The sequence below is a fragment of the Bombina bombina genome, chromosome 6 (genome assembly GCF_027579735.1).
Source record: "Bombina bombina isolate aBomBom1 chromosome 6, aBomBom1.pri, whole genome shotgun sequence".
Taxonomy (NCBI): domain Eukaryota; kingdom Metazoa; phylum Chordata; class Amphibia; order Anura; family Bombinatoridae; genus Bombina; species Bombina bombina.
Genome location: NC_069504.1, coordinates 1,059,780,554 through 1,059,807,515, shown reverse-complemented (window position 1 = coordinate 1,059,807,515; position 26,962 = coordinate 1,059,780,554). Strand labels below are relative to the sequence as shown.

At 40.3% G+C, this 26,962-nt stretch overlaps 1 protein-coding gene across 16 annotated transcripts in view; it reads left to right on the top strand.

Moving 5' to 3' along the window:
• The window catches only part of MICAL3 (microtubule associated monooxygenase, calponin and LIM domain containing 3), an 809,998-nt gene that overhangs the window by 182,004 nt on the left and 601,032 nt on the right, over nt 1-26,962 (top strand). For all 16 annotated transcript variants that reach the window (XM_053718886.1, XM_053718885.1, XM_053718900.1 and 13 more), the window contains 2 exons: nt 1,712-2,050; nt 17,193-17,400. In XM_053718886.1, coding sequence (XP_053574861.1) covers nt 1,790-2,050; nt 17,193-17,400 — 469 coding nt within the window. In that variant the 5' untranslated portion in view covers nt 1,712-1,789. The remainder of the gene's footprint in view (nt 1-1,711; nt 2,051-17,192; nt 17,401-26,962) is intronic.

The window sequence follows — 26,962 nt, the reverse complement described above, 5'->3', positions numbered from 1 at the left end:
GGGGTTAATAAAATAATGCAGGTGTCAGCGATAGCGGAGGCAGCAGATTAGGGGTTAATAAGTGTTAGATTAGGGGTGTTTAGAGACTCGGGGTACATGTTAGGGTGTTAGGTGCAGACTTAGTGTTTCCCCATAGGAAACAATGGGGCTGCGGTGTTAGTTTTTTTTCAGCCGAAACTCCCATTGTTTCCTATGGGGAAATGCCGAATCTTAACGAGCTAATTCGGATTTATTCGGAGATACGGCAGCTATTTCGGATTCATTCGGTAGATTCGGAAGTATTTTAATTCGGAAATCCGAATCGATCCGAATCTCCGAATTTACCGAATTTACAGAATTTCCGAATTAATCCGAAACGAACCGCACATGTCTAAAAAACAGCTATTTCATATACAAATAATAAACCTAAAGAAACAATTGCTCATATAGTTTATGCTCTGTTGCTTGTATAACACGTCACTGGGAACACTTTAAGGGAAAAACAAGGATGTATTTATTTTTGGCTGATCAGCAGATCTCACTGCTTTTATTGGTGGACAGTGACGTGTCTCACAAAGGTTGTTAAGGAACTCACAAAAAACTGAAAAAATGCTATGAATAAAATGAGTTATGTGCCTTTTAAACAGTGAGATATAGTGGACTTTTTATTGTACGTTTAAAAGTAAATCGGTATATAGTATTTCAACATTATATCTGATATTGTAGTAATGCAAATAGCACATAAAATAATTTAATAAACTTTGGATTTGCTTGATTTCAAGCCTTACAAAAAGATTTCAAGGGACAAATAAGGTAAAAATTTAAACGTGCATGTTTTAGATAGAAGCAGTTTTGCAACATGCTTCAATTAGCAAAAATGCTTCCAGTAAAAGTCATTAGTTTTTTTTTTTTTTGCAGCATATGCACATATGCTCTGAGGACATGTGCATCTTCTTAGGAGTCAGCAGTAACTTGCATGACACAAAGTAAGTCTTCACAGGCACAATACGCACCACCACCAGATCTCTGAGCTTGAATACTGGTGCATGGCTCTCACAGAATATGTGCGTATGCCGTTGAAAAACATTAATCCTTTTTACTAGAAGCATTTTTGCTAATGGAAGTATTGCAAAAAATCCTTCTATTTAAAACTGAAATGCACCCGTGCACATTTTAATTTAGATTTTTTTTTATTCCTTTCATGTTTTTTTATAATAATGTGGTACTCGGCTGCTCACATAGTCATAGGGGAAGGCAACTGGGTGTAGTGTGTAGTTCTATTTTTATCCTTACACAGTCTATGAATAAACTGTAATCAGTGCCTGAGTGTAATGTTAAATGCTTTGGCCATGGTTCATCCACAGACATTTTTTTTTTTTTTTTTGATGGGGAGAAGCAAGGGGCCTAAAAAAGTAAAATGCTAAAAACAATAGAATATCGGTGTCCACATCAGAAGATCGTCGAAAGTTACTCGCTGCTGCATTTAAAAAACTGTGGCTCAATGGGGTCAGAAAGTTACTTACGTGGGTTGTTAATCTTGAAATATTAAAATCTTGAAGGAGCACAAATTTTAAATGCTGGTGGCACATGCCAAGGAATTTTGTGTCTGCACTAGCAACATAGACCAATAATAGAGTTGGAATATCTCTAATATGGGTTTTCTGTATGAAGTGGTGTGGCTATTGTAGATGGCTGGATAATGGCTAATGTATTTTTCTTTTTCTTTCTGCAGGTTAGCAATGGTCGGTCAGTAGAGGAACCTCTCCCCAGTAGGTTCTCAGGCGGGTGGGGCCCAGACTCGGCCTGAACCATGGAGGAGAGTCACAATAATGTCAATCAGGCTCATGTCCTGTTTGACCGGTTTGTCCAGGCCAGCACCTGCAAGGGGACCCTCAAGAGCTTCCAGGAGCTATGTGATTATTTGGACTTGAAGCCCAGGGATTATCGGTCCTTTTACCACAAGCTGAAGTCTAAACTCAACTACTGGAAGGCCAAAGCCCTCTGGGTTAAGCTGGACAAAAAGGGGGGGCACAAAGACTACAAGAAGGGCAAAGCCTGTACTAACACTAAGGTAAGCAGACATGATGGTTAAATAGATCTATCATGCTTCTTTTTGTTGTTCATAGGACATTTCCATCTTAATATGGGAAGAGTCCACAGCTGCATTCCTTACTTGTGGGAAATACTGAACCTGGCCACCAGGAGGAGGCAAAGACACCTCAGCCAAAGGCTTAAATACCTCCCCCACTTCCTCATAACCCCAGTCATTCTTTGCCTTTCGTCACAGGAGGTTGGCAGAGAAGTGTCAGAAGATTTCAGAGTAGTCTCTTATGGAGGGTAGTACTCTTCGTTATGGGACTGGAGTTTTAAGTAATCCTGTCAGCCTCTCAGTGAGAGCATGGATGAAAGTTAGAGTCCGGAGATGCAGGGAGAGTCTTTCTGCGAAACCATCCCGACTCATTAACAGCTCCATAGGCAATCGGCGTTGACTAGTTTCGCTGCCTGCTTTATTCACTCAAGTCCATGTTAGAAGCGATGCTACTATCTGTGACACTTAAAGGGCCGTGTTCCTGTTCCACGGCGTAGATTCTGGTAAGATTGTTTATTTTTTTTATACTTGTATGATAACGCAAGAAGACGGGGTCACAGTGTGACTCCTTTTATCTGTGTAGAATCAAGGGTTAATATCTCCTTAGGGGGGATTATTGAACAGGGGGAGATAATCTTATATGTTTGTTTGATTTTATGCTGCTTTTATGTGTGAGATGTTATGGGCTCATAGACTGTTATGGAATATACAGGTTCCACTTTCACTTTGAGAGCCATGCAGCTTACAAGTTTGGTGTGCTCTCTCATAGCAGGGACGGTCCTGCCTTGTGCACCATGTGATTCATTCCCTTTTCTTTCATGTAATTGTCAAGAGTCCATGAGCTAGTGACGTATGGGATATACAATCCTACCAGGAGGGGCAGAGTTTCCCAAACCTAAAAATGCCTATAAATACACCCCTCACCACACCCACAATTCAGTTTTACAAACTTTGCCTCCGATGGAGGTGGTGAAGTAAGTCTGTGCTAAGATTTCTACGTTGACATGCGCTTCTCAGCATTTTGAAGCCCGATTCCTCTGAGTACAGCGAATGTCAGAGGGGCGTGGAGAGTATCACCTATTGAATGCAATGATTTTCCTAACGGCGGTCTTTTTCATATATTCTCTGTTATCGGTCGTAGAAATTCATCTCCTACCTCCCTTTTCAGATCGACGATATACTCTCATATACCATTATCTCTACTAATAACTGTTTCAGTACTGGTTTGGCTATCAGCTATATGTGGATGGGTGTCTTTTGGTAAGTATGTTTTTATTACTTGAGACACCTCAGTTATGGTTTTGGCACACTATGCATTTATCTAAAGTTCTAAATATATGTATTGTGTTTGTACTTATATTTGCCATGAGTCAGGTTCATGTCTTTCCTTTTGCAGATTGTCAGTTTTATATTTGGGGAAAATTAATATTAAGAAATTATTTTTTTCTTACCTGAGGTTTAGTCTTTTTTTCAATTGACTACTTTGTTTCAAATTGCAGGCTGACTTAGGCACGCGGGTGCACCAAATGCTACACTTTATTGCGTCATTCTTGGCGCGATAATTTTTTGGTGCGAAAGGCACGTCCATTGACGCAAGTTCGTTATTTCCTGTGTCGTAATTGACACAGAGGTTTCACACAGAGTTGCGTCGTTAGTGACGCGAGTGTGTCATTTCCGGACATGGTTGGCGCCAAAACTTTTTAAAGTTACGTTGTGTGTCATACTTGGCGCCAAACTTTTTTTCATTATTTATTTGTCCCATTGCCTTTTTCTATGTCAGAGGGCAATGCTATTTGCATTTTTTCCCATTCCTGAAACTGTCATATAAAGAAATTGATAATTTTGCTTTATATGTTGTTTTTTCTTTTACATTCTGCAAGATGTCTCAATCTGATCCTGCCTCAGAAGTATCTGTTGGAACTTTGCTGCCTGACATCTGTTGTACCAAAGCTAAGTGCATTTGTTGTAAAATTGTGGAGATTATATCTCCTAATGTCATTTGTATTAGTTGCCATGATAAACTTTTACATGCAGATAGTTTGTCCATCAGTAATAGTACATTGCCGGTTGCAGTTCCTTCAACTTCTAATGTACATGATATACCTATGAATTTTAAAGAATTTGTTACTGATTCTATTCAGAAGGCTTTGTCTGCATTTCCGCCTTCTAATAAGCGTAAGAGGTCTTTTAAAACTTCTCATAAAGTTGATGAAATTTCGAATGATGACAACATAATGAATTATCCACCTCTGATGAGGATCTATCTGATTCAGAAGATCCTTCCTCAGATATTAACACTGACAAATCTACTTATTTATTTAAAATGGAGTATATGCGTTCTTTGTTAAAAGAAGTGTTAATTACTTTGGATATTGAGGAAGCTAGTCCTCTTGATATTAAAACCAGTAAACGTTTAAATTCTGTTTTTAAACCTCCTGTGGTTACTCCAGAGGTTTTTCCTATTCCTGATGCTATTTCTGATATGATTTCTAAGGAATGGAATAAGCCGGGTACTCCTTTTAATCCTTCTGCAAGGTTTACAAAATTGTATCCTTTACCAGCAATTTCAATAGAGTTTTGGGAACAGATCCCCAAAGTTGATGGGGCTATTTCTACTCTTGCTAAATGAACCACTATTCCTATGGAAGATAGTACTTCCTTTAAAGATCCTTTAGATAGGAAGCTTGAATCTTATCTAAGGAAAGCCTATTTATATTCAGGTCATCTTCTTAGGCCTGCAATTTCTTTGGCTGATGATGCAGCTGCTTCAACTTTTTGGTTGGAGAATTTAGCACAACAAGAATTGGATTTTGACTTATATAGCATTGTTCGTTTACTACAACATGCTAATCATTTTATTTGTGATGCAATTTTTGATATTATCAAAATTGATGTTAGATCCATGTCTTTAGCTATTTTGGCTAGAAGAGCTTTGTGGCTTAAATCTTGGAATGCTGATATGACATCTAAGTCTAGATTACTATCTTTCTTTCCAAGGTAATAATTTATTTGGTTCTCAGTTGGATTCTATTATTTCAACTGTTACTGGGGGGAAGGGAGTTTTTTGCCTCAGGCTAAAAAAACCTAAGGTTAAATCTAAGGCTTCTAATCGTTTTCGTTCCTTTTGTCAAAATAAGGAACATAAATCTAATCCTTCCCCCAAGGAAACTGTTTCCAATTGGAAGCCTTCCTCAAATTGGAATAAATCCCAAGCCTTTTAAGAAACGAAAGTCAGCCCCTATGTCCGCATGAAGGTGCGGCCCTCATTCCAGCTCAGATGGTAGGGGGCAGATTAAGGTTTTTCAAGGATGTTTGGGCAAATTCTGTCCAAAATCAATGGATTCAGATCATTGTCTCTCAAGGGTATCGAATAGGATTCAGAGCAAGACCTCCTGTGAGAAGATTTTTTTCTCTCTCACGCATCCCAGTAAATCCAGTAAAGAGTTCAGAGTATGAACATTCTGGGTCGGAGTCTGCTGACTTTAAACCTCTGGGTGCGGAGGAACCAGACTTTAGTTTAAGAATTTGCGCTTTCTTCTAAAGGAAGTTTTTGGTCCCAGAGGCCAAATTGCTTGATGAACCTTTAATTCATAAATTGGAAGGAGTTTGAGGACAGGGTGGTACCTTATCCTTCCCTGCTCCTGTTAGTTTGCCGAACATTATTATTAATGAATGGGACAGGATTGGATTCCTTTTCCCCCCTCTTCTCCCTTTAACAAATTGTCCCCGGCCCTGGGCTCTCAATGGAGTTGTGAGGTTCTGTCCCTAAATGGGATGGTGTTATCTTCACCCTTGCTAAACGTGCTACTATACCACTTGAGGATAATTCTTTGTTTGAAGAGCCCATGAATAAAAGGTCGAAACTCTCTTAAGAAGGATGTTTCAACATAGGGATATAAGTGGCGGCGGCTGTTTCCGCGGTTACTGGAGAAACTATCGTCAGGTGTGACTCCTTATAGGATTGATCGGGGTGGAGGGTCCCCTCGACGTTACTCAGAGAAGATTTATGGCCTTGAGGGTTGTTAATTATTTTATTTGTGCTGCTATTAGGCATTTTATTCGCTTGAATGCTATGGCTTCAGCTTTCTTTCATGTAATTAGCAAGAGTCCATGAGCTAGTGACGTATGGGATATACATTCCTACCAGGAGGGGCAAAGTTTCCCAAACCTTAAAATGCCTATAAATACACCCCTCGCCACACCCACAATTCAGTTTTACAAACTTTGCCTCCTATGGAGGTGGTGAAGTAAGTTTGTGCTAGATTCTACGTTGATATGCGCTCCGCAGCAGGTTGGAGCCCGGTTTTCCTCTCAGCGTGCAGTGAATGTCAGAGGGATGTGAGGAGAGTATTGCCTATTTGAATGCAATGATCTCCTTCTACGGGGTCTATTTCATAGGTTCTCTGTTATCGGTCGTAGAGATTAATCTCTTACCTCCCTTTTCAGATCGACGATATACTCTTATATATATATATATATATATATACCATTACCTCTGCTGATTTTAGTTTCAGTACTGGTTTGGCTTTCTACAACATGTAGATGAGTGTCCTGGGGTAAGTAAGTAAGCTTATTTTCTGTGACACTCTAAGCTATGGTTAGGCACTTTGTTTATAAAGTTCTAAATATATGTATTCAAACATTTATTTGCCTTGACTCAGAATGTTCAACATTCCTTATTTTCAGACAGTCTGTTTCATACTTGGGATAATGCATTTGTTTCAATCATTTTTTCTTACCTTAAAAAATTTGACTTTTTCCCTGTGGGCTGTTAGGCTCGCGGGGGCTGAAAATGCTTCATTTTATTGCGTCATTCTTGGCGCTGACTTTTTTGGCGCAAAATTTTTTTTCTGTTTCCGGCGTCATACGTGTCGCCGGAAGTTGCGTCATTTTTTGACTTTTTTTGCGTCAAAAGTGTCGGCGTTCCGGATGTGGCGTCATTTTTGGCGCCAAAAAATATGGGCGTCATTTTTGTCTCCACATTATTTAAGTCTCATTATTTATTGCTTCTGGTTGCTAGAAGCTTGTTCACTGGCATTTTTTTCCCATTCCTGAAACTGTCATTTAAGGAATTTGATCAATTTTGCTTTATATGTTGTTTTTTTTTTTTTTACATATTGCAAGATGTTCCACGTTGCAACTGAGTCAGAAGATACTTCAGGAAAATCGCTGCCCAGTGCTGGAGCTACCAAGCTAAGTGTATCTGCTATAAACTTTTGGTATCTGTTTCTCCAGCTGTTGTTTGTATTGCATGTCATGACAAGCTTATTAATGCAGATAAAATTTCCTTTAGTACTGTTACATTACCTGTTGCTGTTCCGTCAACATCTAATTTTCAGAGTGTTCCTGATAACATAAGAGATTTTATTTTTAAATCCATTAAGAAGGCTATGTCTGTTATTTCTCCTTCTAGTATACATAAAAGTCTTTTAAAACTTCTCTTTTTTCAGATGAATTTTTAAATGAACATCATCATTCTGATACTGATAATGGTTCTTCTGGTTCAGAGGTTTCTGTCTCAGAGGTTGATGCTGATAAATCTTTGTATTTGTTCAAGATGGAATTTATTCGTTCTTTACTTAAAGAAGTATTAATTGCATTAGAAATAGAGGATTCTGGTCCTCTTGATACTAAATCTAAACGTTTAAATAAGGTTTTTAAATCTCCTGTAGTTATTCCAGAAGTGTTTTCTCTCCCTGATGCTATTTCTGAAGTAATTTCCAGGGAATGGAATAATTTGGGTAATTCATTTACTCCTTCTAAACGTTTAAGCAATTATATCCTGTGCCATCTGGCAGATTAGAGTTTTGGGACAAAATCTCTAAGGTTAATGGGGCTGTCTCTACTCCTGCTAAACGTACTACTATTCCTACGGCAGATAGTACTTCATTTAAGGATCCTTTAGATAGGAAAATTGAATCCTTTCTAAGAAAAGCTTACTTATGTTCAGGTAATCTTCTTAGACCTGCTATATTTTTAGCGGATGTTGCTGCAGCTTCAACTTTTTGGTTAGAAGCTTTAGCGCAACAAGTAACAGATCATAATTTTATAGCATTATTATTATTCTATAACATGCTAATAATTTTATTTGTGATACCATCTTTTGATATCATTAGAGTTGATGTCAGGTATATGTCTCTAGCTATTTTAGCTAGAAAAGCTTTATGGCTTAAAACTTGGAATGCTGATATGTCTTCTAAGTCAAGTTTGCTTTCCCTTTCTTTCCAGGGTAATAAATTATTCGATTCTTAGTTGGATTCTATTATCTCAACTGTTACTGGAGGGAAGGGAACTTTTTTTACCAAAGGATAAAAAATCTAAGGTAAATTTAGGTCTAATAATCATTTTCGTTCCTTTCCTCACAACAAGGAACAAAAGCCTGATCCTTCATCCTCAGGAGCGGTATCAGTTTGGAAACCATTTCCAGTTTGGAATATATCCAAGCCTTATAGAAACCTATAGCCAGCTCCTAAATACCCATGAAGGTGCGGCCCTCATTCCAGCTCAGCTGGTATGGGGCAGTTTACGTTTTCTTCAAGGAAATTTAAATCAATTCCGTTCACAATCTCTGGTTTCAGAACATTGTTTCAGAAAGGTACAGAATTGGCTTCAAGTTAAGGCCTCCTGCAAAGAGATTTTTTTCTTTCCCGTGTCCCAGTAAACACAGCAAAGGCTCAGCATTTCTGAAATGTGTTTCAGATCTAGAGTTGGCTGGAGTAATTATGCCAGTTCCAGTTCTGGAACAGGGGCTGGGGTTTTATTCTATCTCTTCATTGTACCAAAGAAGGTCAATTCCTTCAGACCAGTTCCGGATCTATCAATATTGAATCGTTATGTAAGGATACCAACATTCAAGATGGTAACTGTAGGACTATCTTGCCTTTTGTTTAGCAAGGGCATTTATGTCTACAATAGATTTACAGGATGCATATCTGCATATTCCGATTCATCCAGATCACTTTTAGTTTCTGAGATTCTCTTTTTAGACAAGCATTACCAGTTTTGTGGCTCTACCGTTTGGCCTAGCGTCAGCTCCAAGAATTTTTTTCAAAGGTTCTCGGTGCCCTTCTGTCTGTAATCAGAGAACAGGGTTTTGGTATTTCCTTATTTGGACGATATCTTGGTACTTGCTCAGTCTTCACATTTTCGCAGAATCTCATACGAATCGACTTGTGGTGTTTCTTCAAGATCATGGTTGGAGGATCAATTTACCAATCAGTTCGTTCATTGTTTCCTCAGACAAGGGTAACCTTTTTAGGTTTCCAGATAGATTCAGTGTCTATGACTCTGTCCTTGTCAGATAAGAGAAGTTTAACATTGATATCAGCTTGTCAAAACCTTCAGTCACAATCATTCCCTTTGGTAGCCTTATGCATGGAAATTTTAGGTCTTAGGACTGCCGCATCGGATGCGATCTCCTTTGCTCGTTTTCACATGCAACCTCTTCAGCTCTGTATGCTGAACCAGTGGTGCAGGGATTACACAAAGATATCTCAATTAATATCTTTAAACCGATTATACGACACTCTCTGACATGGTGGACAGTTCACCATCGTTTAGTTCAGGGGGCTTCTTTGTTCTTCCGACCTGGACTATAATCTCAACAGATGCAAGTCTTACAGGTTGGGGAGCTGTGTGGGGGTCTCTGACGGCACAAGGGGTTTGGGAATCTCAGGAGGTGAGATTACCGATCAATATTTTTGAACTCCGTGCAATTTTCAGAGCTCTTCAGTTTTGGCCTCTTCTGAAGAGAGAGTTGTTCATTTGTTTTCAGATAGACAATGTCACAGCTGTGGCATACATCAATCATCAAGGAGGGACTCACAGTCCTCTGGCTATGAAAGAAGTATCTCGAATTTTGGTTTGGGCGGAATCCAGCTCCTGTCTAATCTCTGCGGTTCATATCCCAGGTATAGACAATTGGGAAGCGGATTATCTCAGTCGCCAAACGTTGCATCCGGGCGAATGGTCTCTTCACCCAGAGGTATTTCTTCAGATTGTTCAAATGTGGGAACTCCCAGAAATAGATCTGATGGCTTCTCATCTAAACAAGAAACTTCCCTGGTATCTGTCCAGATCCCGGGATCCTCGGGCGGAAGCAGTGGATACATTATCACTTCCTTGGAAGTATCATCCTGCCTATATCTTTCCGCCTCTAGTTCTTCTTCCAAGAGTATTCTCCAAGATTCTAAAGGAATGCTCGTTTGTCCTGCTGGTAGCTCCAGCATGGCCTCACAGGTTTTGGTATGCGGATCTTGTCCGGATGGCCTCTTGCCAGCTGTGGACTCTTCCGTTAAGACCAGACTTTCTGTCGCAAGGTCCTTTTTTTCCATCAGGATCTCAAATCCTTAAATTTTAAGGTATGGAGTTTGAACGCTTGATTCTTGGTCAAAGAAGGTTTCTCTGACTCTGTGATTAATACTATGTGACAGGCTCGTAAATCTGTATCTAGAGAGATATATTATAGAGTCTGGAAGACTTATATTTCTTAGTGTCTCTCTCATCATTTTTTCTTGGCATTCTTTTTGAATACCGAGAATTTTACAGTTTCTTCAGGATGGTTTAGATAAAGGTTTGTCCGCAAGTTCCTTGAAAGGACAAATCTCTGCTCTTTCTGTTCTTTTTTCACAGAAGGATTGCTAATCTTCCTGATATTATTGTTTTGTACAAGCTTTGGTTCGTATAAAACCTGTCATTAAGTCAATTTCTCCTCCTTGGAGTTTGAATTTGGTTCTGGGGGCTTTTCAAGCTCCTCCTTTTGAACCCATGCATTCTTTGGTCGTTATATTACTTTCTTGGAAAGTTTTGTTTCTTTTGGCCATCTCTTCAGCCAGAAGAGTCTCTGAATTATCTGCTCTTTCTTGTGAGTCTCCTTTTCTGATTTTTCATCAGGATAAGGCGGTGCTGCGAACTTTTTTTGAATTTTTTACCTAAGGTTGTGAATTCTAACAACATTAGTAGAGAAATTGTGGTTCCTTCATTATGTCCTAATCCTATGAATTCTAAGGAGAAATCATTGCATTCTTTGGATGCTGTTAGAGCTTTGTATTATTATGTTTAAGCTACTAAGTCTTTCCGAAAGACTTCTAGTCTATTTGTCATCTTTTCCGGTTCTAGAAAAGGCCAGAAAGCTTCTGCCATTTCTTTGGCATCTTGGTTGAATTCTTTATTTCATCATGCCTATGTCGAGTCGGGTAAAATTCCGCCTCGAAGGATGTCAGTTTCTACTTCCTGGGCGTTTAGGAATGAAGCTTCGGTTGATCAGATTTGCAAAGCAGCAACTTGGTCCTCTTTGCATACTTTTTCTAAATTCTACCATTTTGATGTGTTTTCTTCTTCTGAAGCAGTTTTTGGTAGAAAAGTACTTCAGGCAGTGGTTTCAGTTTGAATCTTCTGCTTATGTTTTTCATTAAACTTTATTATTTATATTTTGGGTGTGGATTATTTTCAGCAGGAATTGGCTGTCTTTATTTTATCCCTCCCTCTCTAGTGACTCTTGTGTGGAAAGATCCACATCTTGGGTAGTCATTATCCCATACGTCACTAGCTCATGGACTCTTGCTAATTACATGAAAGAAAACATAATTTATGTAAGAACTTACCTAATAAATTAATTTCTTTCATATTAGCAAGAGTCCATGAGGTCCGCCCTTTTTTGTGGTGGTTATGATTTTTTTGTATAAAGCACAATTATTCCAATTCCTTATTTTATATGCTTTCGCACTTTTTTCTTATCACCCCACTTCTTGGCTATTCGTTAAACTGAATTGTGGGTGTGGTGAGGGGTGTATTTATAGGCATTTTAAGGTTTGGGAAACTTTGCCCCTCCTGGTAGGAATGTATATCCCATACGTCACTAGCTCATGGACTCTTGCTAATATGAAAGAAATTAATTTATCAGGTAAGTTCTTACATAAATTATGTTTTTTCTGTTCATGCCCGTTTTGCTATGGCTGAAGTAAGGTCTGCGGATATGACTTCTAAATCTAGACTTCTTCCCTCTCTTTAAGGGAATGATTTTGTCTGGTCCAGGCCTGCACTCAATTATCTCCACGGTCTTAGGGGCAAGGGTGCCTTCCTACCGCAAGAGTATATGAACTAATCTAAGGGGCGATTTTCATTCTGATAAAGCCCATGTCAGCAGTCCTCCGCTAAGCCAGATCAAACCAAGAGCTCTTGGAAGCCGGTTTAGTCCTGGAATAGATGCCCGCCGAATCTAAGTTGGCATGAATGGGCAGTCCCCGGTCCTCTTCTGGATTGTGTAGGGGGCAGACTGTCACTCTGTTCAGTCGCTTGATTTAGAGATGTGCAGGATCCATGGGTCCTGGAGGTCATAGCTCAGGGTTACAAGATAGGTTTTAAGTCTCAGCCACCCAAGGGCAGATTCCTCCTGTCTTCCTGACCAGAAAGGAGGGAAGCCTTTCTGGGGTTTGTACGGGATATGTCCTCTAGGAGTTATTGTCCCGGTGCCTATCGCAGTGAGAGGTTTGGGATTCTATTCAAACCTTTCCTAGTCCCTAAGAAGGAGGGAACTTTATGTCTGATTCTGGACCTAAAGTAATGACCCCTCGTTTAAGATGGAGACAATAAGGTCCTTTCCCTCGTTTGAGAGGGTTAGTTCATGACCACGATAGATAGATCTGAAGGATGCTCCCTTCACGTACCAATCCTCAAGGAACACTTCCAGTTTCTACGTTTTGCATTCCTGGACCAGAACTTCCAGTTAATTGCCCTTCCGTTTGGTCTAGCTAAATAATTTTTTTGAAAAAGTGGACCATTTGAAATCTCTCCTCTGTCTTCTTCGATCCCATTGATGGCAGATAATCTAGAGAGAGTTCTCTTGTATCAAGTACCAGGGTAGAATTCTTGGGTCCTGTAATAGTCTTCATAGACATGAGAACATTTCTAACAGACCAGAGATGTTGCAAGCTAGTTTCAACATGTCTTGCCCTCCAGATCTCCTTAAGGCCATCTGTGGCTTGGTGTATGTAGGCGATTGGTCTCATGGTGTCCAGCTTGGACATCATTTCCTTTGCCAGGTTTCACCTCAGACTGTTGCAACTGCGCATGCTAAACTAGTGGAACGGCGATCATTCGGATCTGTCTCAACAGATTTCTCTCGACAACCAATCGGGAGAATCACTCTCTTGGTTGTTTTTGTCCGGATCACTTGTCCTGAGGGGACGTCTGTCTCAAGACCATCCTGGGTGATTGTGACTATGGTTGGGAGTCTGTCAGGATGGGGAGCTGTTTGGGGTGCCAGGAAGGCACAGGGCCTCTGGTCTCAGGAGGGTAAAGCTCCCTCCTGATCTCATTTTGGATCTTCGAGCAATATACAATGCTCTGAAGGCTTGGCCTCTGCTGGGTTCGTCCCAGTTAATCAGATTCCAATCTAGCAATATATCCTCGGTGGCTTACATCAACCATCAGGGGGGGGAAACGAGAAGCTCCCTAGTGTTGAGGAAAGTATCTCGGATTTTGGTGTGGGGGAGACCTGCATTTGTTTGCTGTCAGTGATCCACATTCCGCGTGTGGACAACTGGGAAGCGGATTTCCTCAGCAGACAATTCTTCCATCCGGAAGAATGGTCTATCCATCCAGAGTGTTTGCAGAGATTTGCAAGAGGAAGCTCTTATAACGTCTCAATACCAAGCTGCCCAGATAGGGGTCGAGGTACAGGGATTCTCAGGTGGAGCTAATAGATGCGTTAGCGGTGCCTTGGATGTTCAATCTAATTTATCCTTTCCGACAGTTACCACTACTTCCTAGTGTAGTGGCTCGAGTCAAGCAGGCGTCAGTGATACTGACCGCTCCGTCTTGGCCACGAAGGATATGGTTCGCGGATCTAGTGGGAATGTCATAATCTCCTCCGTGGAAGTTACCTTGCCGCAGGGATCTGCTGACCAAGATCTCTTTGTTCATCAAGGTATAGAATCTCTGAGGCTGACTGTGTGGAGATTGAACGCTTAGTCCTAGCCAAGAGAGGGTTTTCTGAGAGAGTTATTTTTCCTCTCATGCAAGCTTGTAAGCTGGTTGCTCGTCGCATCTATCATAAGGTGTGAAGGACCTATTTATTCTGTTCTTCAGTATGAACTGGAGAAGGGCTTTTCTGCAAAGTCCCCTGACGGGACAGTTTTCGGTCCTGTCTGTGTTACTGCACAAGAGGTTTGCAGAGCTTCCAGATGTGCATCCATTTGTTAAGGCTCTGCTGGGATGAGACCTGTGTTTAGATCTAAGGCTCTTCCTTGGAGTTTAAATCTTGTCCTTAAGGTTTTGCAACGGGCTCCGTTGGAGCCTATGCATGAAGTAGACATTAAATTGTTGTCTTCGAAGGTTCCTTTTCTACTGGCTATTGCTTCTGCGCGCAGAGTATCTGTGATTGCTGCCTTGCAATGTGTCCCTCCTTATCTGGCTTTTCATGCCGATAAGGCTGTTCTACGAACCAAGTTAGGTTTCTTCCTAAGGTTGTGTCAATTTGCAACGTCAATCCAGAGATTGTGGTTCCTTTCTTATGTCCTAATCCTTAGTTGAAGGAACGTTTACAACGTATTTCTGGATGTAGTTTGTTCCTTGAAGTTCTATCTTCAGGCCACAAAGGAATTTAGACAAACCTCTTTCTCTGTTTGTTCTCTTTTCTGGGAAGCGTAGGTTTTATAGGGCCTCTTCGACTTCATTATCTTTTTGTCTGAGGAGTGTCATCCGTTTAGCATAGAAATGGCAGGACATAAGCCTCCTCTGAGGATTACGGCTCATTTTAAGAGAGCAGTGGTTTCCTCTTGGGCCTTCAAAAATTAGGCCTATGGATCAGATTTATAAGGCGGCTATCTGGTTCTCCTTACATACTTTTACAAGTTTGATGTTTTTGCTTCTGCTAAAGCGGCCTTCGGGAGAGAGGTTTTGCAGACTGTGGTGCCCTCAGATTAGGGTCCGCCTTTTTTTCCCTCCCATTAGCATTCCGTGTACTCTAGAGCTTGGGTAAATGTTTCCCTCAAGTAAGGAATGCAACTGTGGAATCTTTCCATTTTAAGATGGAAAACATAACTTTATGCTTTCCTGATAATTTAATTTCCATCTGTATGGGAAGAGTCCACAGCTCCCGTCCGTGTTCTCCGATGGGCGGCCCTAAATTTGAAATTTTTTCTTCTGGCACCTTTTTCACCCTGATATTTCTCTTACTGTTCTTTGTTCCCTTGGCAGAATGACTGGGGTTATGAAGACGTGGGGGAGGTATTTAAGCCTTTGACTGGGGTGTCTTTGTCTCCTCCTTGTGGCCAGGTTCAGTATTTCCCACAAGTAAGGAATGCAGCTGTGGACTCTTCCGATACAGATGGAAATTAAATTATCAGGTAAGCATTATTTATGTTTTTGTTAATCTACTCTGTGGCTAATTTATTTTGTGTATTTGTGTTTATGGACATTATTAACCAAAATCGGCACTCATTTATGGGTACCTATCTGCCCATAAGCTGCTATAGAGAGGACTCCAATGCAATGCTTTTCCTATAATTCTAAAGTTAGACCCACCTTGTTGGACGGCATTTTCCAAAGGCCCTTACCAACAATCTATATGCCCTAACATAAAATAATAAAAGATGGGCAGAAGTAAGAAACTAGCATATTGCTAAGGGTCTAGAACCACAGCAGGATGCTTCAATAACCCGAGTAATCTGTGCGCATTTATGTAGTTTACTTCACTATTGGTACTTAGAAATTATTGTTGTAGTTGTGCTCTAAATTCACACCTTGTGTATCGTTAAGCCATCTTTGGTATTACTGCAAATTGACTCTGAGTTCAGGTTGTGTTGTGAAAATGCCATGTAGCTATTTTATTTTTGGGGAGGGGGAAGATGTCCCTAAAAGGGATATAACCCCCACAAAGTTACCAGATTGTCTCTAGAGCACTGGTTTTGAAACCTGTCCTCAGGCCTCTCTAATAGGCCAGATTTTGAGGATATCCGAACTGGAGCACAGGTGAAATAATCAGCTGATTAGTAAACATGGTTATTTTACCTGCTCTCAACCTAGGTAATCTTGAAAATCTGGCCTGTTGGGGAGGCTGGAGGACAGGTTTAAAAACCAGTGCTCTAGAGCAACTTATAGTATATATCCTTTTAAGAAAAAAGATGACCTCATGTAAGTTGTCTCTCCATTGTGCAAAAGGGTTTAAAGCAAATTCACCACTCTTACCCCTGGGGTGAACGCAACAGAAGAAAACATCCTGCACTTAAACATTGCATTCCTATTCACATTAAATACAGTATAATTGCTTACTGAACAAATGCATTATAGACTATTTTAGGCAAGCAGTGGGTTTATTTTTTTTCCTGACAGATTTTAAAGATTTCTCTAATGCCTCTGCGTCACGTGACAGTCATCAGCCAATCATATGTGTACCTGTATGACCATTTAACCCTTTGCTCTTTAACAAGGAATACCAAGAGAACAAAGTAATTTTTATAATTGAAGTAAATTGTTTCAGTCATTTCCCTGGAAAGTATAAATCTAAGTGTATAGAGAGTAATTTAAAGTTTATTCATAAGAATTGAGGGGGTTGTGTACCTTTTTAATATTATTGAAATCAGTCTCTTGATCATATTACTGACTTTATTTCACATATACCTTAAAAATAGCTCACTGTATGTTATTTCAGCTGATATAGAATAGAAGTATATTTATAACTAAATTATAAAATGGTTTTGGTCTGGCAATATGTAGGGTTTTAATCCAATACTGAAACCCTGCCTAAAGGTATTATTTGTCATTGAGACATTATTCCCGTTAATTGATATTCATTTAAAGGGATATGAAACCCAATATTTTTTTTCATGATTCAGATAGAGCATGCAATTTTAAGCAACTTTCTAATTTACTCTTATCAATTGTTCTTCATTCTCTTGGTATCTTTATTTGAAAATCAGAAATGTAAGCTTAGGAGTAGGCCCATTTCGGTTCAGAACCTGGGTAGTGCTTGCTGATGGCTACAACAAAGAAAAATTGCTAAAAGGAGTAAATTAGAAAGTTGCTTAAAATTGCATGCTTATCTGAATTATGAATGAAAAAATGTGGGTTTAATATCAAACTTTTTTCCCTTTCTTTTATTAATTCTTGCTTTATTTATTCACAGTGTTTGATCATTGGAGCTGGACCCTGTGGTCTGCGCACAGCGATAGAGCTTAGCTTTCTGGGAGCTAAAGTGGTTGTGGTGGAGAAGAGAGATGCATTTTCTCGAAATAATGTTTTGCATCTGTGGCCGTTTACAATCCATGACCTGCGGGGACTTGGAGCCAAAAAATTCTATGGAAAATTCTGTGCAGGAGCTATTGATCACATAAGTGAGTGATGTTATCCGTGTAACACAGCATGCAGTTGGTTTGCTGGCAAAACGTGCATGGTTTACTTCCCCCCCCCCTTTCAAAATTTGAGGTACAATTTCATTTTGCTAAAATGTAGGTGTCCTTTAGTGGGTGATTCCATCTGAAGTTAAAATATGTAATAATGTTAGATTATTTCTTCTTATAGCCCTTTTTTTGTAAGGTTTTTTTTCCATTTTTTTTTTTTGAGGGTTGCCCCCCCTTATTTTTTATTAATAAAAGACATACTGCATCCACCCTACAGACTGTTTTGTAAAAGGCTCATTCTAATTTAAATCATCATACATTTATTGCTATTAACTAAATTGCTAATTAATATAATATTGTAATATACATTTATTATTTATCTTTGCTTCTGTTTGCTGTAAAATAACTCCCAATTCCACACTTCATAAAGACTGGTTTAAACAGATGACTTGGTTTAGTGTAGTTATTTGCAGTTTGTTTAAATGTTTTCAAAGCACTTCATTTGTTATGTAGGTCATGCCAGGGTACTTGCTAAGTAATTGCTGTAGACAGGCAGCTCCACCTTACTTATTAGGAGAAAAAGATGCAGAATATATAGTGATCTATAATTGCATTACCGGATCTGGACTCTTAATAAAAGAAAATACAAACAATGCGAATTATGTGGCTTCTGTGCTGAAATCTAATTTTGTCATCTTGCATTAGTCACCAGCATAGTATGTGAGAGTGTGTGTGTATGTGTATGTGTATGTGTATATATATATATATATATATATATATATATATATATATATATATATATATATATAATTAATTTCTTTCATGTAATTGGCAAGAGTCCATGAGCTAGTGACGTATGGGATATACATTCCTACCAGGAGGGGCAAAGTTTCCCAAACCTCAAAATGCCTATAAATACACCCCCCACCACACCCACAATTCAGTTTTACAAACTTTGCCTCCTATGGAGGTGGTGAAGTAAGTTTGTGCTAGATTTCTACGTTGATATGCGCTTCTCAGCATGCTGAAGCCCGATTCCTCTCAGAGTGCAGTGAATGACAGAGGGATGTGAAGGATTATTACCTATTGAATGCAATGGTCATCCTAACGGGGATCTATTTCATAGGTTCTCTGTTATCGGTCGTAGAGATTCATCTCCTACCTCCCTTTTCAGATCGACGATATACTCTTATATACCATTACCTCTACTGATTCTCGTTTCAGTACTGGTTTGGCTATCTACTTTATGTAGATGAGTGTCTTTTGGTAAGTATGTTTTCCTTTTATTTAAGACACTCTCAGCTATGGTTTGGCACTTTATATGTAAAGTTCTTAATATAATGTTTGTAATTATATTTGCCATGATTCAGGTTAATCAGTATATTTCCTTCTTACAGACTGTCAGTTTCTTTTTTTGGGAAATGCATATATATATATATATATATATATATATATATATATATATATATTTCTTACCTGGAAATTGTCTTATTGATTTTCTTTTCTAAATTGCGGGCTGTTAGGCTCGCGGGAGCGCAAAATGCTACAATTTATTTTGTCATTCTTCGCGCGAGAATTACGTTTGTTGACGCAATTTCGTCATTTCCGGCGTCTTAGTTGTCGCCGAGAGTTTTCACGTAGTTGCGTCACCTGACGCTCGTGTTTGTTGCAGACGTTCTTGGCGCCAAAAAATATTTTGTCAGTTGTGCGTCATACTTGACGCCAGATTTTTTGACATTATTTAAGTCCTTATTTCATTTTGCTTCTGGTTTCCAGAGGTTTATTTTGTTTGCATTTTTTCCCATTCCTGAAACTGTCATATAGGGAAATTGATAATTTTGCTTTATATGTTATTTTTTCTATTGCATATTGCAAGATGTCTCAAGCTGACCCTGTATCAGAATCTACTACTGGAAACCTGCTGCCTGATGTCGGTTCTACCAAAGCTAAGTGCATTTGTTGTAAACTTGTAACTGTTCCTCCGGCTGTAGTTTGTGCTTGTTGTCATGATAAACTTTCAAAAGCAGAAAATGTTTCCATTAGTAATAATCCATTACCTGTTGTTGTTCCTTCAACATCTAATGTTCAGGATATTCCTGTTAATGTGAGAGAATTTGTTTCTAATTCCATTCAGAAGGCTTTGTCTGTCATACCACCTTCTAATAAACGTAAAAGGTCTTTTAAAACTTCTCATAAATTTGATGAATTTTTAAATGACCAACAGCATTCTGATTTATCTATCTCTGATGAGGATCTATCTGGTTCAGAAGATTCTACCTCAGATATTGACATTGACAAATCCTCATATTTATTTAAAATGGAGTATATTCGTTCCTTATTAAAGGAGGTGTTGATTGCATTTAGATATGGAGGAGACTAGTCCTCTTGATATTAAAACCAGTAAACGTTTAAATTCGGGTTTTAAACCTCATGTAGTTATTACAGAGGTTTTTCCAGTTCCTGATGCTATTTCAGATGTAATTTCTCCAACATAGGTGTGTCCGGTCCACGGCGTCATCCTTACTTGTGGGATATTCTCCTCCCCAACAGGAAATGGCAAAGAGCCCAGCAAAGCTGGTCACATGATCCCTCCTAGGCTCCGCCTACCCCAGTCATTCTCTTTGCCGTTGTACAGGCAACATCTCCACGGAGATGGCTTAGAGTTTTTTAGTGTTTAACTGTAGTTTTTATTATTCAATCAAGAGTTTGTTATTTTAAAATAGTGCTGGTATGTACTATTTACTCTGAAACAGAAAAGAGATGAAGATTTCTGTTTGTAAGAGGAAAATGATTTTAGCAACCGTTACTAAAATCGATGGCTGTTCCACACAGGACTGTTGAGAGGAATTAACTTCAGTTGGGGGAACAGTGAGCAGACTTTTGCTGCTTGAGGTATGACACATTCTAACAAGACGATGTAATGCTGGAAGCTGTCATTTTCCCTATGGGATCCGGTAAGCCATTTTTATTACAGAGTAAATAAGGGCTTCACAAGGGCTTGTTAAGACTGTAGACATTTTCTGGGCTAAATCGATTCATATATAAACATATTTAGCCTTGAGGAATCATTTAATCTGGGTATTTTTGTAAAATAATATCGGCAGGCACTGTTTTAGACACCTTATTCTCTAGGGGCTTTCCCTAATCATAGGCAGAGCCGCATTTTCGCGCCGGTATTGCGCACTTGTTTTTGAGAAGCATGACATGCAGTCGCATGTGTGAGGAGCTCTGATACATAAAAAAGACTTTCTGAAGGCGTCATTTGGTATCGTATTCCCCTTTGGGCTTGGTTGGGTCTCAGCAAAGCAGATACCAGGGACTGTAAAGGGGTTAAAGATAAAAACGGCTCCGGTTCCGTTATTTTAAGGGTTAAAGCTTCCAAATTTGGTGTGCAATACTTTTAAAGCTTTAAGACACTGTGGTGAAATTTTGGTGAATTTTGAACAATTCCTTCATACTTTTTCGCAATTGCAGTAATAAAGTGTGTTCAGTTTAAAGTGACAGTAACGGTTTTATTTTAAAACGTTTTTTGTACTTTGTTATCAAGTTTATGCCTGTTTAACATGTCTGAACTACCAGATAGACTGTGTTCTGAATGTGGGGAAGCCAAGGTTCCTTCTCATTTAAATAGATGTGATTTATGTGACACTGAAAATGATGCCCAAGATGATTCCTCAAGTGAGGGGAGTAAGCATGGTACTGCATCATTCCCTCCTTCGTCTACACCAGTCTTGCCCACTCAGGAGGCCCCTAGTACATCTAGCGCGCCAATACTCCTTACTATGCAACAATTAACGGCTGTAATGGATAATTCTATCAAAAACATTTTAGCCAAAATGCCCACTTATCAGCGTAAGCGCGACTGCTCTGTTTTAGATACTGAAGAGCATGAGGACGCTGATGATAATGGTTCTGATATGCCCCTACACCAGTCTGAGGGGGCCAGGGAGGTTTTGTCTGAGGGAGAAATTTCAGATTCAGGGAAAATTTCTCAACAAGCTGAACCCGATGTGATTACATTTAAATTTAAGTTGGAACATCTCCGCGCTCTGCTTAAGGAGGTGTTATCCACTCTGGATGATTGTGAGAATTTGATCATCCCAGAGAAACTATGTAAAATGGACAAGTTCCTAGAGGTCCCGGGGCCCCCAGAAGCTTTTCCTATACCCAAGCGGGTGGCGGACATTGTAAATAAAGAATGGGAAAGGCCCGGTATACCTTTCGTCCCTCCCCCCATATTTAAAAAATTGTTTCCCATGGTCGACCCCAGAAAGGACTTATGGCAGACAGTCCCCAAGGTCGAGGGGGCGGTTTCTACTTTAAACAAACGCACCACTATACCCATAGAAGATAGTTGTGCTTTCAAAGATCCTATGGATAAAAAATTAGAAGGTTTGCTTAAAAAGATGTTTGTTCAGCAAGGTTACCTTCTACAACCAATTTCATGCATTGTCCCTGTCACTACAGCCGCGTGTTTCTGGTTCGATGAGCTAGAAAAGGCGATCGATAGTGATTCTCCTCCTTATGAGGAGATTATGGACAGAATCCGTGCTCTCAAATTGGCTAATTCTTTCACCCTAGACGCCACTTTGCAATTGGCTAGGTTAGCGGCGAAAAATTCTGGGTTTGCTATTGTGGCGCGCAGAGCGCTTTGGTTGAAATCTTGGTCAGCGGATGCGTCTTCCAAGAATAAATTGCTTAACATTCCTTTCAAGGGGAAAACGCTGTTTGGCCCTGACTTGAAAGAGATTATCTCTGATATCACTGGGGGTAAGGGCCACGCCCTTCCTCAGGATAGGTCTTTCAAGGCCAAAAATAAACCTAATTTTCGTCCCTTTCGTAGAAACGGACCAGCCCCAAGTGCTACGTCCTCTAAGCAAGAGGGTAATACTTCTCAAGCCAAGCCAGCCTGGAGACCAATGCAAGGCTGGAACAAGGGAAAGCAGGACAAGAAACCTGCCACTGCTACCAAGACAGCATGAAATGTTGGCCCCCGATCCGGGACCGGATCTGGTGGGGGGCAGACTCTCTCTCTTCGCTCAGGCTTGGGCAAGAGATGTTCTGGATCCTTGGGCACTAGAAATAGTCTCCCAAGGTTATCTTCTGGAATTCAAGGGGCTTCCCCCAAGGGGGAGGTTCCACAGGTCTCAATTGTCTTCAGACCACATAAAGAGACAGGCATTCTTACATTGTGTAGAAGACCTGTTAAAAATGGGAGTGATTCATCCTGTTCCATTAGGAGAACAAGGGATGGGGTTCTACTCCAATCTGTTCGTAGTTCCCAAAAAAAGAGGGAACGTTCAGACCAATCTTGGATCTCAAGATCCTAAACAAGTTTCTCAAGGTTCCATCGTTCAAAATGGAAACTATTCGAACAATTCTTCCTTCCATCCAGGAAGGTCAATTCATGACCACGGTGGATTTAAAGGATGCGTATCTACATATTCCTATCCACAAGGAACATCATCGGTTCCTAAGGTTCGCATTCCTGGACAAGCATTACCAGTTCGTGGCACTTCCTTTCGGATTAGCCACTGCTCCAAGGATTTTCACAAAGGTACTAGGGTCCCTTCTAGCGGTACTAAGACCAAGGGGCATTGCAGTAGTACCTTACTTGGACGACATTCTGATTCAAGCGTCGTCCCTTCCTCAAGCAAAGGCTCACACGGACATAGTCCTGGCCTTTCTCAGATCTCACGGATGGAAAGTGAACGTAGAAAAGAGTTCTCTATCTCCGTCAACAAGGGTTCCCTTCTTGGGAACAATAATAGACTCCTTAGAAATGAGGATTTTTCTGACAGAGGCCAGAAAAACAAAACTTCTAAACTCTTGTCAAACACTTCATTCCGTTCCTCTTCCTTCCATAGCGCAGTGCATGGAAGTAATAGGTTTGATGGTAGCGGCAATGGACATAGTTCCTTTTGCGCGCATTCGTCTAAGACCATTACAACTGTGCATGCTCAGTCAGTGGAATGGGGACTATACAGACTTGTCTCCGACGATTCAAGTAAATCAGAGGACCAGAGACTCACTCCGTTGGTGGCTGTCCCTGGACAACCTGTCACAAGGGATGACCTTCCGCACACCAGAGTGGGTCATTGTCACGACCGACGCCAGTCTGATGGGCTGGGGCGCGGTCTGGGGACCCCTGAAAGCTCAGGGTCTTTGGTCTCGGGAAGAATCTCTTCTACCGATAAATATTCTGGAACTGAGAGCGATATTCAATGCTCTCAAGGCTTGGCCTCAGCTAGCAAAGGCCAAGTTCATACGGTTTCAATCAGACAACATGACGACTGTTGCGTACATCAACCATCAGGGGGGAACAAGGAGTTCCCTGGCGATGGAAGAAGTGACCAAAATCATTCAATGGGCGGAGACTCACTCCTGCCACCTGTCTGCAATCCACATTCCAGGAGTGGAAAATTGGGAAGCGGATTTTCTGAGTCGTCAGACATTACATCCGGGGGAGTGGGAACTCCATCCGGAAATCTTTGCCCAAATTACTCAATTGTGGGGCATTCCAGACATGGATCTGATGGCCTCTCGTCAGAACTTCAAGGTTCCTTGCTACGGGTCCAGATCCAGGGATCCCAAGGCGACTCTAGTAGATGCACTAGTAGCACCTTGGACCTTCAAACTAGCTTATGTATTCCCGCCGTTTCCTCTCATCCCCAGGCTGGTAGCCAGGATCAATCAGGAGAGGGCGTCGGTGATCTTGATAGCTCCTGCGTGGCCACGCAGGACTTGGTATGCAGATCTGGTGAATATGTCATCGGCTCCACCATGGAAGCTACCTTTGAGACGAGACCTTCTTGTTCAAGGTCCGTTCGAACATCCGAATCTGGTCTCACTCCAGCTGACTGCTTGGAGATTGAACGCTTGATCTTATCAAAACGAGGGTTCTCAGATTCTGTTATTGATACTCTTGTTCAGGCCAGAAAGCCTGTAACTAGAAAAATTTACCACAAAATATGGAAAAAATATATCTGTTGGTGTGAATCTAAAGGATTCCCTTGGAACAAGGTAAAGATTCCTAAGATTCTATCCTTTCTTCAAGAAGGATTGGAGAAAGGATTATCGGCAAGTTCCTTGAAGGGACAGATTTCTGCCTTGTCTGTGTTACTTCACAAAAAGCTGGCAGCTGTGCCAGATGTTCAAGCCTTTGTTCAGGCTCTGGTTAGAATCAAGCCTGTTTACAAACCTTTGACTCCTCCTTGGAGTCTCAACTTAGTTCTTTCAGTTCTTCAGGGGGTTCCGTTTGAACCCTTGCATTCCGTTGATATTAAGTTATTATCTTGGAAAGTTTTGTTTTTGGTTGCAATTTCTTCTGCTAGAAGAGTTTCAGAATTATCTGCTCTGCAGTGTTCTCCTCCTTATCTGGTTTTCCATGCAGATAAGGTGGTTTTACGTACTAAACCTGGTTTTCTTCCGAAAGTTGTTTCTAACAAAAACATTAACCAGGAGATAGTCGTGCCTTCTTTGTGTCCGAATCCAGTTTCAAAGAAGGAACGTTTGTTGCACAATTTGGATGTTGTTCGCGCTCTAAAATTCTATTTAGATGCTACAAAGGATTTTAGACAAACATCTTCCTTGTTTGTTGTTTATTCTGGTAAAAGGAGAGGTCAAAAAGCAACTTCTACCTCTCTCTCTTTTTGGATTAAAAGCATCATCAGATTGGCTTATGAGACTGCCGGACGGCAGCCTCCTGAAAGAATCACAGCTCATTCCACTAGGGCTGTGGCTTCCACATGGGCCTTCAAGAACGAGGCTTCTGTTGATCAGATATGTAGGGCAGCGACTTGGTCTTCACTGCACACTTTTACCAAATTTTACAAGTTTGATACTTTTGCTTCTTCTGAGGCTATTTTTGGGAGAAAGGTTTTGCAAACCGTGGTGCCTTCCATTTAGGTGACCTGATTTGCTCCCTCCCTATGCTTACCTGATAAATTACTTTCTCCAACGGTGTGTCCGGTCCACGGCCCGCCCTGGTTTTTTAATCAGGTCTGATAATTTATTTTCTTTAACTACAGTCACCACGGTATCATATGGTTTCTCCTATGCAAATATTCCTCCTTTACGTCGGTCGAATGACTGGGGTAGGCGGAGCCTAGGAGGGATCATGTGACCAGCTTTGCTGGGCTCTTTGCCATTTCCTGTTGGGGAGGAGAATATCCCACAAGTAAGGATGACGCCGTGGACCGGACACACCGTTGGAGAAAGTAATTTATCAGGTAAACATAAATTCTGTTTTCTAGGGAATGGAATAGACTGGGTACTTCTTTTACTCCTTCTTCAATGTTTAAGAAACTGTATCCTTTGCCAACTGATAGTTTGGAGTTTTGGGAAAAGATCCCCAAAGTTGATGGGGCCATCTCTACTCTTGCTAAACGTACTACTATTCCTATGGCAGATAGTACTTCTTTTAAAGATCCTTTAGATAGGAAACTTGAATCTTTTCTAAGGAAGGCTTATTTATGTTCAGGTCATCTTCTTAGGCCTGCTATGTCTTTGGCTGATGTTGCTGCTGCTTCAACCTTTTGGTTGGAAACTTTAGCACAACAAGTACCAGATCATAATGTGTATAGCATTGTTAAGTTAATTCAACATGCTAATAATTTCATTTGTGATGCCATTTTTTATATCATTAGAATTGATGTAAGATATATGTCTTTAGCTATATTAGCTAGAAGAGCTTTATGGCTTAAATCTTGGAATGCTGATATGACTTCTAAATCAACATTGCTATCTCTTGCTTTCCAAGGTAATAAATTATTTGGTTCTCAGTTGGATTCTATTATTTCAACTGTCACTGGGGGGAAGGGAGCTTTTTTGCCTCAGGATAAAAAATCTAAGGGTAAATTTAGGGCTGCTAACCATTTTCGTTCCTTTTGTCAAAATAAGGAACAGAAATCTGACTCTTCCCCTAAGGGAACGGTTTCCAATTGGAAGCCTTCTTCAGTCTGGAATAAATCCAAGCCTTTAAAAAATCAAAATCAGCCCCCAAGTCCGCATGAAGGTGCGGCCCTCATTCTAGCGCAGCTGGTAGGGGGCAGATTAAGATTTTACAAGGATGTTTGGATCAATTCAATCCAAAATCATTGGATTCAGAACATTATTTCTCAAGGGTACAGAATAGGTTTCAAAGTAAGTATGAATTTTTTTTTCTCTCACGCATTCAAGTGAACCCAGTAAAGGCTCAGGCTTTCCTGAAGTATGTTTCAGATCTAGAGGTATCTGGGGTAATTGTGCCAGTTCCTTTTCAGGAACGAGGTCTGGGGTTTTATTCAAATCTTTTCATTGTTCCAAAGAAGGAGAATTCTTTCAGACCAGTTCTGGATCGAAAAATTTTGAATCGTTATGTAAGAATACCAACATTCAAGATGGTGACTATAAGGACTATTCTGCCTTTTGTTCAGCAAGGGCATTATATGTCCACAATAGACTTACAGGATGCATATCTTCATACTCTGATTCATCCAGATCACTATCAGTTCCTGAGATTCTCTTTTCTAGACAAGCATTACCAATTTGTTGCTCTTCCTTTTGGCCTAGCAAC